This window comes from Scylla paramamosain, chromosome 23 (assembly GCF_035594125.1).
Source record: "Scylla paramamosain isolate STU-SP2022 chromosome 23, ASM3559412v1, whole genome shotgun sequence".
In the NCBI taxonomy this organism is placed as follows: Eukaryota; Metazoa; Arthropoda; class Malacostraca; order Decapoda; family Portunidae; genus Scylla; species Scylla paramamosain.
Genome location: NC_087173.1, coordinates 8,707,986 through 8,720,485, shown reverse-complemented (window position 1 = coordinate 8,720,485; position 12,500 = coordinate 8,707,986). Strand labels below are relative to the sequence as shown.

Below are 12,500 nucleotides of genomic sequence, written 5' to 3'. Positions count from 1 at the left end.
AACTTTCTAATTCAATTTCATAACTTCACAACAAATCTCTTTATTTATAACCTTTTCTCTTTTCTCTCTCCTCCTTCTTTCCTTCTCTTGTTTTACTTCATAATACAGATTTTTCATGATTTTCTTTAATGATATTTCCATTTTTCTTTCTTTTTGTCCTTGAATTGTGTTTATTTTTGTCTGTCTCTCCCTCTTTCTCTCTTTCTTTCTCATTCTCTTTCTTAAAATCTTTCTCCGATTTTTCTAATTAAAGTAATTTTTCCTTGAATCGTCTCTCTCTCTCTCTCTCTCTCTCTCTCTCTCTCTCTCTCTCTCTCTCTCTCTCTCTCTCTCTCTCTCTCTCTCTCTCTCTCTCTCTCTCTCTCTCTCTCTCTCTCTCTGGTATTTTCTTCAATTACTTTAACGACAGCAATTTTTGTTTACTTTTTGTTTATATCCATTGGTCGCATTCTTTCAAGAGGTTAGCGGAAGGGTAAGAAAGAAAAAAGACAAGAAATATGGACGATGTTGAGACGAGAGGAAAGAAAGAAGAAAGGAAGGAAAGAAAGAAGGGAAACGTAAAAGAATTAGGGGCACTTAAAAGAATAATTAATAACTTCATTTTAATTGGTCATTCATTCAATATTTTTAACATTACAAACGAAGATGAATTGAATATAAATGAAATATAAGAGAGGGAGAGGGGAGAGCGAGCCGGAGAGAGAGAGAGAGAGAGAGAGAGAGAGAGAGAGAGAGAGAGAGAGAGAGAGAGAGAGAGAGAGAGAGAGAGAGAGAGTAATGTTTATCAGTGTTGAGAAATGATCATTAGTATTAAAAACTTCTATCGAAAAATTTATTATCGTCCAAAAATTATTGTAATTATAATTATCAAAAGATTTCGCTCTTCACTAAATACAAGAACAACTATTAAATAGAGAGAGAGAGAGAGAGAGAGAGAGAGAGAGAGAGAGAGAGAGAGAGAGAGAGAGAGAGAGAGAGAGAGAGAGAGAGAGAGAGAGAGAGAGAGAGAGTTTAAATAATAAGGTTTTTAAGATAAAGGCTCTTAAGTAGCACGATTCAAATAAGAGGATAAAAACTTGTAGAATTTTTAAGTAATAGAAATTAAACTTACATAATTTAAAGTGATAGGGTTTTAAGTAACAGGAATCTAGTTTATAGGATTTTAAGTAATAACATTTAAACTTATTGGATTTAAGTAGTAAGGTTTTAAGTAACAGGACTCTAATGTGCACGATTTGAAGCAATAGAATTTCAAGTGATAAGATTTTAAGTAATAGTGTTTTAAGTAACAGGAGTCTAGTTTATAGGATTTTAAGTAGTAGAATTTAAACTTACTGCATTTAAGTAATAAGGTTTTAAGTAACAAGAGTCTAACTTGAATGATTTTAAGTAATAGAGTTTTAAGGGGTAAAATTTTAAGTAATAGAAGTTTACTTAGCAGAGCATAAAGTGGCAAGATTGTTTAATAAAGAGTTTAGTACCAATTTTAAGTAACATAACTAATTCACCTCCACTGCAGCACAGCCTTTGATGCTAAATAAATAAATCCCGGCGCGATGCAATTCCCAGATATGAATTCATACTGATTCTAACATTTCATTCAAACTTATCTTTTTCATTTGATTCTTTCCCATTTTTTTGTACATATTTTTGTAATCATGACACGAAAATTTTTGCTTTACCAGGAAACAGAAAAATGCTTGTATTTATTTTACTTCCAACCACTACCTGAAAACCTCCTCCTCCTCCTCCTCCTCCTCCTCCTCCTCCTCCTCTTTTTCCTTTCTCTCGCTCTCTCCACACTTTACCCTCACTCCCCTCTCTTCCTTCCTCTTCATCTCTCCCCTTTTCTCTCTCCATCCCCCTCACTTAACACTCCTCCTCCTCCTCCTCTTTCTCTTAACCCGTCTCTTCTTCCTACTGTATTGCTTACATTGAGAGAGAGAGAGAGAGAGAGAGAGAGAGAGAGAGAGAGAGAGAGAGAGAGAGAGAGAGAGAGAGAGAGAGAGAGAGAGAGAGAGAGAGAGAGACGCAAGAACATACCAAGCAGGCAAAACAAACTTAAAAGTAGAAACAGAGGGAGGGAGAGAGAGAGAGAGAGAGAGAGAGAGAGAGAGAGAGAGAGAGAGAGAGAGAGAGAGAGAGAGAGAGAGAGAGAGAGAGAGAGAGAGAGAGAGAGAGAGAGAAAGCGAAGACCAGGGATTTTAGAATTTTCTGTCTTGGAAAAGAAGAAAAATTGTAAACGTAGTGTGAATGAATATATATATATATATATATATATATATATATATATATATATATATATATATATATATATATATATATATATATATATATATATATATATATATATATAGATCAATTGAAAGAATTAAGTTAAAATTTAATAACTTGAAAAATAGATAAAATAGTCATTAGAAACTTTCATCTATTTTTTATTTATTTCGTACCTTGTAAAAAGAAAACCCGAAACATATCTGGAATGAAAATTTTAAACCTTTGGTTTTGGACTATCGTACCTTGGTAAGAAATTGAAAGGGTTAAAAAACAGTCAATAGGAATGAACATTTTTACCTTTTGTCTTGGCGTTATAGACTAGACGGTAGAAAAAATTGAAAAAAAATATATTAATTAAATGTTTGAGAATTATTTTGGATCAGGTCAGAGAAAACTGAATATCTCAAAAATGATGAGTGACAATTAAGACAAAAAAAAAATAAATAAATAAATAAATAATAAAATAAAATAAAATAAAATAAAAAAAATCGAAATAGTCAATGAGTGAAAATTTTATCCGTGGTAGGCATTTCTCAGGATTAGAAAATAGAAAAAAAAAAAACAGTGAGAATAAAAATACTACTCGTTACTGCCACCGCTTGAGCTCAGATGATACAAAACAACACAGAAAATTGAAAAACAGAAAGAGGAGAGTGAAAATGTTGAGCTTGTTTAGGGACCTGTTGAGGATGAGGTGATAAAGCAAATCCTCTGAGCTCGATTAAATGTGTGTGTCAAACAACGCGGGTCCATTATAGTTTAATGGAATTCAGGTCCCCAGGTTAGCCCTTCACTGAGTTATATGCTCGTAAAGAGTTTGCCCCGTCCCCTCTTACTCCTCTTCCTCATTCCTCCTCCTCTTTGACCCATCCCCTCTTACTCCTCTTCCTCATTTATCCTACTCTTTGACCTGTCCCCTCTTTCTCCTCTTCCTCATTCCTCTTCCTCATTCCTCCTTCTCTTTGACCTGTCCCCTCTTGCTCCTCTTCCTCATTCCTCCTCCTCTTTTGACCCATCCCGTCTTTCTCCTCTTCCTCATTCCTTCTCAGCCTTTCTTCCTTACTCTTCTTCCCTTTCGTCGAATAATCATCATCTTTTCTCCCATTCCTCCTTTTTTTTTGTTTCACCACCTCTTCCTCCTCTTCCCCATTCCTTCTCAGCCTTTCTTCTTTATCCACCTTCCTTTTCTTCCAAATAATCTTAATCTCCTTTTCTCCCATTCCTTCTCTCTTTTTCCCATCCTCTTTTACTCCTCTTCCTCATCTCCTCCTATCTTCCTCGTTCCTTCTCTTTTCCTAATCCCTTCTTACTCCTATTCCTCATTCCTTATCTTCACCCTATTCTACTTTATTAACCTTTCCTTCTTTCCCATTTCCCTTTCGTTCAAACAGTTTTCGTCTTCTTTCTCCCTTCCTCCTCCTCTTTGTTCCATCTGCTTTTCCTCTTCTTCCTCATTCTTTCTCTTCTTCATTTTATTCTGCCTTCTTAATCTTTCTTCATTACTCTTCTTCACTTTAGTCTCAATCTTCGTCTTCTTTTTCTCTTTTCTTTCTGATTTCTCTTCTCTTTCTCATTCTTCCTCCTCTTAATTTTAGACTCTCTCTTAATTCTTCATTCTTACTCATCATTCTTCTTTTGTCTTAATCCTCTTCGTTCTCTCCTCTCCTCTACACTTTGTTCATCGTCTTTCGTTCTGATATTCCTCCTTCTCATATTCATTATCTTCCTCTTCCTCCTCTTCCTCCTTCCTTGTCTTTCATTCAAGTAATCATCCTCCCTGTCACTCTTCCTCCTCTTATTTATCATTTTCCTCTTATTCTTTCACATCCTCTTCATCTTTCTTTCCTCTATTCCATGTTCATCTTTCGTCTTTCTTCTCCTTTATTTTAGTGCATTTTTTTTTTATCTTTTCTCCCTTCTCTTATTCCTCACCTGCCTTGTTCATCTCCTCCTCCTCCTCCTCCTCCTCCTCCTCCTCCTCCTTCCTTCTTCTCTTCCTCCCCCTCTTGATCTTAATTTCCCGTCCTCTTCCATTTTCAAGTGCTTCTTCCTGATCTCCTCCTCTCCCTTCTCTTCTTCCTCTTTCTCTTCTTCCTCTTTCCCTTCTGCATCGTCCTCCCCTTCTTTTTTATGTTGACAAGTACGTTCCCTTCCTCCTCCTCTTCTTTGTCCTCATCTTCTTCCTCTTCCTCCTCTTCCTCCTCCTCCTCCTCCTCTTCTTCCTCTTCCTCCCCTTCTTTTTTATGCTGACAAGCGTGTTCCTCTTTCTACCCCAGTGTCTTTTACCATCCACCTGCTCTCTCTCTCTCTCTCTCTCTCTCTCTCTCTCTCTCTCTCTCTCTCTCTCTCTCTCTCTCTCTCTCTCTCTCTCTCTCTCTCGCTCTCGCTCTCTCACCTCTTTACTTCATCTCCCTTCCTCCTCCACTCACCCAGAACTAATCTTTGTTCATCTCTCTCTCTCTCTCTCTCTCTCTCTCTCTCTCTCTCTCTCTCTCTCTCTCTCTCTCTCTCTCTCTCTCTCTCTCTCTCTCTCTCTCTCTCTCTCTCTCTCTCTCTCTCTCTCTCTCTCTCTCTCTCTCTCTCTCTCTCTCTCCACCCTAACCTTCCCTACCACAGGCTCTCTCCACTCTTTACACATTGTTATATAGTCACCTAATGGACACTCTCTCTCTCTCTCTCTCTCTCTCTCTCTCTCTCTCTCTCTCTCTCTCTCTCTCTCTCTCTCTCTCTCTCTCTCTCTCTCTCTCTCTCTCTCTCTCTCTCGCTTTCATCTCGCTCTCTTTCTCTCTCGCTCTTGCTCTCTTTCTCTTTCTGTTCTCATGTTTTTTTCTTTTTTTCCTGTTGAGAATTTTACCTGTCATTGTGTTTCCCCTTTTCTTTTTTATTCTTTATTTTGTTGCCTCCTTCACTATTTATTTTTCATCTGGCTGGAGTTATTGGTCTGCTTCTGGCTTTAATTTGAATGTTGCTGTTGCTTCTCCCAATGCATCTTTACTTTTTTTTAGATGGTAACCCTTTGAATCAACATTATTCTCTCCTTTAATCTCTCTTCATGAGCTGTCGTGTGAGGATTAAGATAGGTTAGTTGCTACAGAAACCTGCCAGACTTGACCCAGTTCCCTGTTAATCAGTTAAGATAGGTTGGGTTAGGTTGTATTAGGTTAGGTTAAGTTAAATTAAATTAGGTTAGGTTAATTGCTACAGACACCAGGCAAACTTGATCCAGTCCCATATTAGTCAGTTTGGTTAGGTTAGGTTAGTTAATATAGATGGTTGCTGTATTTGATCCGATCCCCCTATTAGTCAGTTACGATACAGTAAATAAGATACAATTGTTTTGCATGAATAGATAGTTGGCTTATAATCCCTTGATGACAAAGAGTATTGTCCCTGACTGGATGCACTACTATAATAGCATCTACACTATAAAGGAATTGATGCCGTTGTACCATAATGAAGTAAAATAAGAAATGTTTGTGTTGGATGAATTGCTGGATGATTTAATAACAAAAAGTATCATCCTTAACTTGATAAAATACTCCAATATATATTGAATATAAAGAGATAGATGTTGTGGGAACGTAGCAGAGCGAATAAAATACAGTTGTGTTAGATGAAGAATAAAATATGTAATATTCTTGATAACCAGAAGCATAAGCTTTAACTTGATAAAACCCTCTGACATTTAGAATCCAATTAAATAGATGATGTGGTGTCATGATGCAGTAAGATATATTTTCTTTTTTTGTGTGTGTGTAGGAGAGGCATTGGCCAAGGGCAACAAAATTATATATAAAAAAAAAAAAAATGAGGTGCCGGTCCCCAGACAGTCAAAGGCAGTCGTCAAAAATTAAAGTGTCTTGAAACCTCCCTCTTGAAAGAGTTCAAGTCATAGGAAGGAGAAAGTAGGTAGATAATTAATAACCCCCTTGATAACAAAAAAACTGTCATCCTCAACTTGATAAAACCCTTTGACATCCAGAAAATAATGAATTCATTGTCGTGTTATAGAAAGAATTAGGAGCCTTTTGCAGTCTCCTTGCTTATACATATTCTTACCCTCTTTCTTTCTTACTACTCCTTCTAACCTCATACTACACGAGTCCCTTGAAACAGCTCAGCATCGCCAACTTTCCCTCGAGACTGACTCACAGCAACGCACTTACTCGCGTCTCTGTGCTCGTTCCTCTGAGTTCTTACGCTCTCACTCTCTCTACTCCTTCCTGCTTCATAGAATCCCGATCACTTGATACACAGGTCACGGATGCCAACTTTGCCTCAAGATCGTAACCCACACTAGTCTACTTAAGTTTGTATTCTTAAACGCTGTAAACTTTCCTTTGCACTGTTTTTAGAGGCCACAGAGATGATTACTCGGGTTATCATTGTTTTTTTTTTTTTCATACTGACGATGCAGAAGACTCAAAAGGCTTACAGAACTCAAATTCTTATTCTTAAACGCTGTAAACTTTTCTTAACACTATTCTCAGAGGTCGCAAAGATGATTTGTTCGGTTCTCATGGGTGTTTTCCCCAGTGACGATACAGAAGGCTTGTTATATCAATTTGAATCATAGACACCCTTGAAAACTCTACTTAACTTTATTTAAACTTTATTTAAAGCGTGTTGGAGTTCGGGATAAAGCTTGGAAATGCTTGAAAATATAGGTCTTGGTATCTCTGTACAGTATTCTCTACGCTGCTATGTACATAATCTAAGTCAGTAATCTTAAAAAAAAAAAAAATTCTTTCTCTTATCACATTAATTTTCAAAGGCCACAGAGGTAATCAGTCCTGTTTGTATGAGTAATTTTTTTTCTTTTTTTTTTTTTGCATAATCGTCGTTAAACTACCAAATGGAATCATGAAATCGCCCTTGAAAACTCCATTAATTTCCACTAGTGCGTGTTAGAAGTTGGGATAAGGCGTGTAAATTATTAATATCTTAGTGTTCCTCCTTTGGCATCCACACCGATACTCGAGAGGAAGAAGAAAACACTTTTCTATATACACATTCTCGATCCGTATTCTTAAAAATTTCTTTCTCTCATCACAACAATTTTCAAAGTCCATAGAGACGATCAATCTAGTTCTTGTAACCGTTTTTCTTATCCACAATGTATAATTCTTGCTAAACTATCACTGGAATCATGAAAACACCTTTGGAAACTCCACTAACTTCCACTAGAGCGTGCTGGAAATCGGGTTAAGGCTTAAAAATGCTTAGTATCTCAGTATCTCTCCCTTTGCATTCACACAAAGATACTCGAGGGGAGATAGAGAGCGACTCATCACGTGCATAATCCAATCTCATGGGGCGAATCTTGTGAAATAGGGAATAAGGTGAAGTCCCGCGCGGTCCTGACAGGAGTGACTGCTGTGTGTCTTCGCGTGTCCTCTCCAGTGGCAGGAGTTTAGGTTTTGAGGCACGGAACAACACGAGTGCTTGGGGAAGGAAAATAAAAAGGAAAAATGCAAGGAAAATCTCAGATGTTGTTAAGGATAAAGGGAAAGAATGGTGTCTAGAGTTACGCCAGAGAAAAAGAAACAGAAAAATCACATGGAGAAAGAAAGGAAAGGAAAGAAGAGAGAGAGAGAGAGAGAGAGAGAGAGAGAGAGAGAGAGAGAGAGAGAGAGAGAGAGAGAGAGAGAGAGGGGGGGGCGAAAGAAAAAAGTGGGTTTATGCAAAGTGAGTGCGTCAGTTTGCGATATTTTTTTGTCTCTCTTTCTTTCTTTTGTGTTTTTTTCTTTCTTTCTTTTTCTTCTTTTGTTTCACGTAGTTTTGTGTACTGTGCTGTTTGTCTTCTTTGTGCTTTAATTTTTGGAGCGTGTTTGCAAATATTGATGTCGCTCTTGATGTATTTGTCCGCATCTGTTGGTTGTATTTAGTTAACATTCTGAATGGCAAACTTCATTTTACGACGGACAATGCAATCTCTCTCTCTCTCTCTCTCTCTCTCTCTCTCTCTCTCTCTCTCTCTCTCTCTCTCTCTCTCTCTCTCTCTCTCTAATTGCTTAGGGGTGCTGCTGTCATTGTTTATTTCATTGTTTTTGTTTTTTTTTTACCATTTTTTTTTACACCCCCAACTGTTCTTATTTATTTGGCGTGTCTTATCTGTCCCCTCTCTCTCTCTCTCTCTCTCTCTCTCTCTCTCTCTCTCTCTCTCTCTCTCTCTCTCTCTCTCTCTCTCTCTCTCTCTCTCCAATGGTCTATTTTCGTTCCACTGAAGCGCGTTTTCTTTCTGCAAACTCTTAGCATCCTCCCGTTTTCTTTAAGCTTCCTTTACCTGTCCCCCCTCCTCTTCTTCTTCCTCCTCCTCCTCTTCTTCCTTCTTTTATTCCTGCCTCCTCCTCCTCCTCCTCCTCCTTCTGCTCTTTATCCCATCTTTTCCTGCATACGTTTTACTATATCGAGCTCTCAGTGTCTCCTCCTCTTCCTCCTCTTCCTCCTCCTCCTCCTCCTCCTCCTCCTCCTCCTCCTCCTCCTCCTCCTGTCTTACCATCTCATCAGTCCCGTTTACCATCCTTGCCACCCTCTCTCTCTCTCTCTCTCTCTCTCTCTTCTACCTAAGCCACGCAGGAGAAGGCGAGGTGAGGCAAGGCTCTGTATGTTACTCATTGCAAACTTTTAACACACTTCTAAGCTCTCCGCTGTATTTTAGTCTTGTGTTTGTTAGTTTTGCTTGCTGGGTGGCGTGTGTGTGTGTGTGTGTGTGTGTGTGTGTGTGTGTGTGTGTGTGTGTGTGTGTGTGTGTGTGTGTGGTAGTAGTAGGAGGAGTAGCAGGGGGAAGAGAAGGAAGAGGAAAAGGAGAAGTTATGAAGGAAAGAGAAGTAACATTAGAAGGAAGACGAGTAGAATGAGTAGGAAGAAGAGGACGAGCAAGAGGTAACGGAGGGAGAAATTATGTGGAGGAGGAGGAGGAGGAGGAAGAGGAGGAGGAAGAGGAGAAGACCTGTAATACGAGTAGGAGAAACAGAAGGATGAGAAGCACACAGAACAAAAGAAGAAAAACAATGCAAAATAAAATAAAAAATCAACGTAAAAACACTTAAAAAATACAAAGCCTTGAAGGGAGAGAGAGAGAGAGAGAGAGAGAGAGAGAGAGAGAGAGAGAGAGAGAGAGAGAGAGAGAGAGAGAGAGAGAGAGCAAAAAAAAAAAATGCACGTAAGAAACAGGGGAAAGCGTCAAGTGAATTAAGACATCAAATAAAAAAATAAAAAAAAGAAGAAAACAAACAACAACAATTAGAGAGAGAGAGAGAGAGAGAGAGAGAGAGAGAGAGAGAGAGAGAGAGAGAGAGAGAGAGAGAGAGAGAGAGAGAGAGAGAGAGAGAGAGAGAGAGAGCGCAGACAAGATACACTGAAGACTCTCCCAAGACAAAAATGACACTGAATCAAAACTTGCGCCAAAAAAATAAAGAGAAAAAAAAAGTAGTTTAATTAGTCAGTAAGACGATATTTCTCCCCGCCCCCCACCACACAAAAAAATAGTCAGAAAATCCTCACCAAAAATGTACTTTAATAGACAGTAACAGTGCACCATTTCTCTCCCTCTCTCTTTTCCTTCATCAGGTAAAAGAAAGAAAAAAAAGAGAGTGGTCAAGAAATGTTGGGAAATGTGCTTTGATGGGGAAGTGAGTGAGCATTCCACTCGACTCTCTCATAAAGAAAAAAAGGAAAGGACAAGAGGAAGAAGAAGAAGAAAAAGAAGAAGAAGAAGAAGAAGAAGAAGAAGAAGAAGAGGAAGGAGGAAGAAGATGAAGAAGAAGAAGAAGAAGAAGAAGAAGAAGAAGAAGAAGAAGAAGAAGAAGAAGAAGAAGAAGAAGAAGAAGAAGAAGAAGAAGAAAAAGAAGAGGAAGAAGAAGAAGAAGAAGAAGAAGAAGAAGAAGAAGAAGGAAGAAGATGATGATGATGATGAAGAAGAAAGAGGAAAAAGGAAAAAAGAAAATAAGAAAGAAAAAGAAAGAAAACAAGAGGAAGAGGTATAATAGGAAAAGGAAGAGGAAACAGATGAAGAAGAACAAGAACAAGAACAAGAAGGACAAGGGTAAGAAAACAACGACATAAACAACAACAACAACAACAACAACAACAACAACAACAACAACAACAACAACAACAACGACGACAACAGAAGAAGAAGAAAAACAAGAAGGAAATAGAAGAAGAAAAAGGAAATATCCAGGGCCCCTTCCAGGAACACGTTCTTAAAGATGACAAGTGAAAGACCATCGCAAGAAATAACTCCCCCCTCCCCCCCTTCCCACCGTCTCCCCCTCCCACCACCACCCCCACCAAAAATCGAAAAAAAAAGACTAACTCAAAAAAAAAAAGCCCCAAAAAACATACTTTCATAGACAAGTAAAAGAGTTTCGCCCAAAAAATGAAAATGGACTCAAGATCGCTTAAATGCAAGTACTTAAAGAAGACAAAAGGCATTTCCCCTTACCTGGCTTCCCTCTCCCCTCTCTCCCGCTTTCCCTCCTCTTCCTCTGCCCCAGAAAAGAGAGAGGGAAAAAAAAAGGGAAGAAAAGCAAAGTAGTCCTCTTCCTCCTCTTCCACGTCCTCTCCCACTATAAAAAAAAAAAAAGAGAGAAAAGGAAGGAAAGAAAATACATCACCTTTTCCTTTCCGACTCCTCCTTCTCTCCCCCTCTTTTTCCCCCCCCAAAAAAAAAATAAAGAAGGAAAAGAAAATATCAAGAATGCGTAAAAAAAAAAAAAATTCACTCAAAAAAAAAGAAAGGAAAATCAAATACTCTCCTTCCCCCCGACCTTTTGCTGCCCTATTCCTCCTCCCCCTCCCTCTCTCCCACCCCCTTGAAAAAAAAAAGGAAAAGAAAAGGAAAATATAAAAAAGAAAAAGGAAAATTCATTCACCAAAATAAAAGGAAAGGAAAGGAAAATCGCCTCCCCCCCCGCTGCCTGTCTCCTCCTCCTGTACCTTCTCTCTCAAAAAAAAAAAAGGAAAAAAATGGAGAGAGAAAGAATAGCAAAGCAGCCAGAAAATCGAAAAGGAACATGTACTTTCATATGCAAGAGAGTGACGCTTCGAGAGTTTCCCAACCTCCCGTCCTGTCCTCTCGTGGAAAGAAGAAGAAAAATAACCAGAAATCGGCCCCAAAAAGACATGTAGTTTTATGGGCAAGCAGAGTAGCCCCTTCTCTCTTTGTCCTTTCTCCCCCACAAAAAAAAAAGAAGAAAAAGAAATGAAGGGAAAAAATTTAAATAGCCAATCATACAAAAAAAGAAAAAAGAAAGAAAACAAGAAAAATTATCAGAAAATGTGTACTTTCATGAACAAACGGGAGAGTGGCCCCTCCTCTCTTTTGTCCTTTCTCTCCCACCAAGAAAAAAGGAAACTAAAAAAGAAGGAAAAAGGAAAATAGCCAATTATACAAAAAGAAAAAAATACAAACAAAAGAAAAGTGGTCAGAAAATGTATACTTTCATAGAAAAGCAGGAAAGTGACCCCTCCTCTCTTTGTTTTTTCCCTCACCAAAGAAAACGAAGAAAATAAAGGAAATATAAAAAAAGAAAAGAAAAGACAAAAAAAGAAAACGGTGGCCAGAAATCTTAAAAAAAAAAAAAGAGAAAGCATGTACTTTAATAGGACAATAAGAGATTAAACCATACTCACCCTTTGCCCTCCCCTCCCCTCGCTATGTCCTCTCAAAAATAAAAGAAAAAGAAGAGAAAAACAGACAGAACACCCAGAAAACATGCACTTTGATAGGCCAATGAGAGAGTAACCATCCATTCACCCCTTGCACTTCCCTTCCTCACTTATGTCTCCTCACAAAAAAAAATAAAAAAAAATTGTCAGAAAGCTTTCCCCAAAACGATGTACTTACCCACCCCATCCAACCCTTAAAAAAAGAAAAGTTGCCAGGTAACGTAGAAAGACATGTAGTTTAATATTCCAATGAAAGAGTAAACCTTCCTCTTATCCCGTGTCCTTCCTTCCCCTTCCTCCTAAAGAAAAGAAGAAAATGGTCAGAAAACCTCAGAAAAAAAACATATTCTTACTCAGAAAATATAGAAAACAAGAAGAGAAAAGGAAAAGAATCAGAAAGCCTTTACGAAAAAATCACGTACGTACCCATCCTCCCACTTTCACCTACAAAAAAAAAATGGAAAAGAAAAATGACCAAAAAGCTTCCCCAAACCGTGTACTTGAATTCAAGGCACTTACTGGATACTGCTGCGTGGTGAGCTCCCTGC

General features: G+C 38.2%; 1 protein-coding gene across 1 annotated transcript in view; it reads right to left on the bottom strand.

The window, feature by feature from the left end:
• Positions 1-12,500, bottom strand: part of LOC135112110 (hemicentin-2-like) — a 51,026-nt gene that overhangs the window by 35,024 nt on the left and 3,502 nt on the right. The window contains exon 2 of the mRNA XM_064026099.1: positions 12,472-12,500. This exon is cut by the window's right edge and continues 132 nt beyond it. Coding sequence (XP_063882169.1) covers positions 12,472-12,500 — 29 coding nt within the window. The remainder of the gene's footprint in view (positions 1-12,471) is intronic.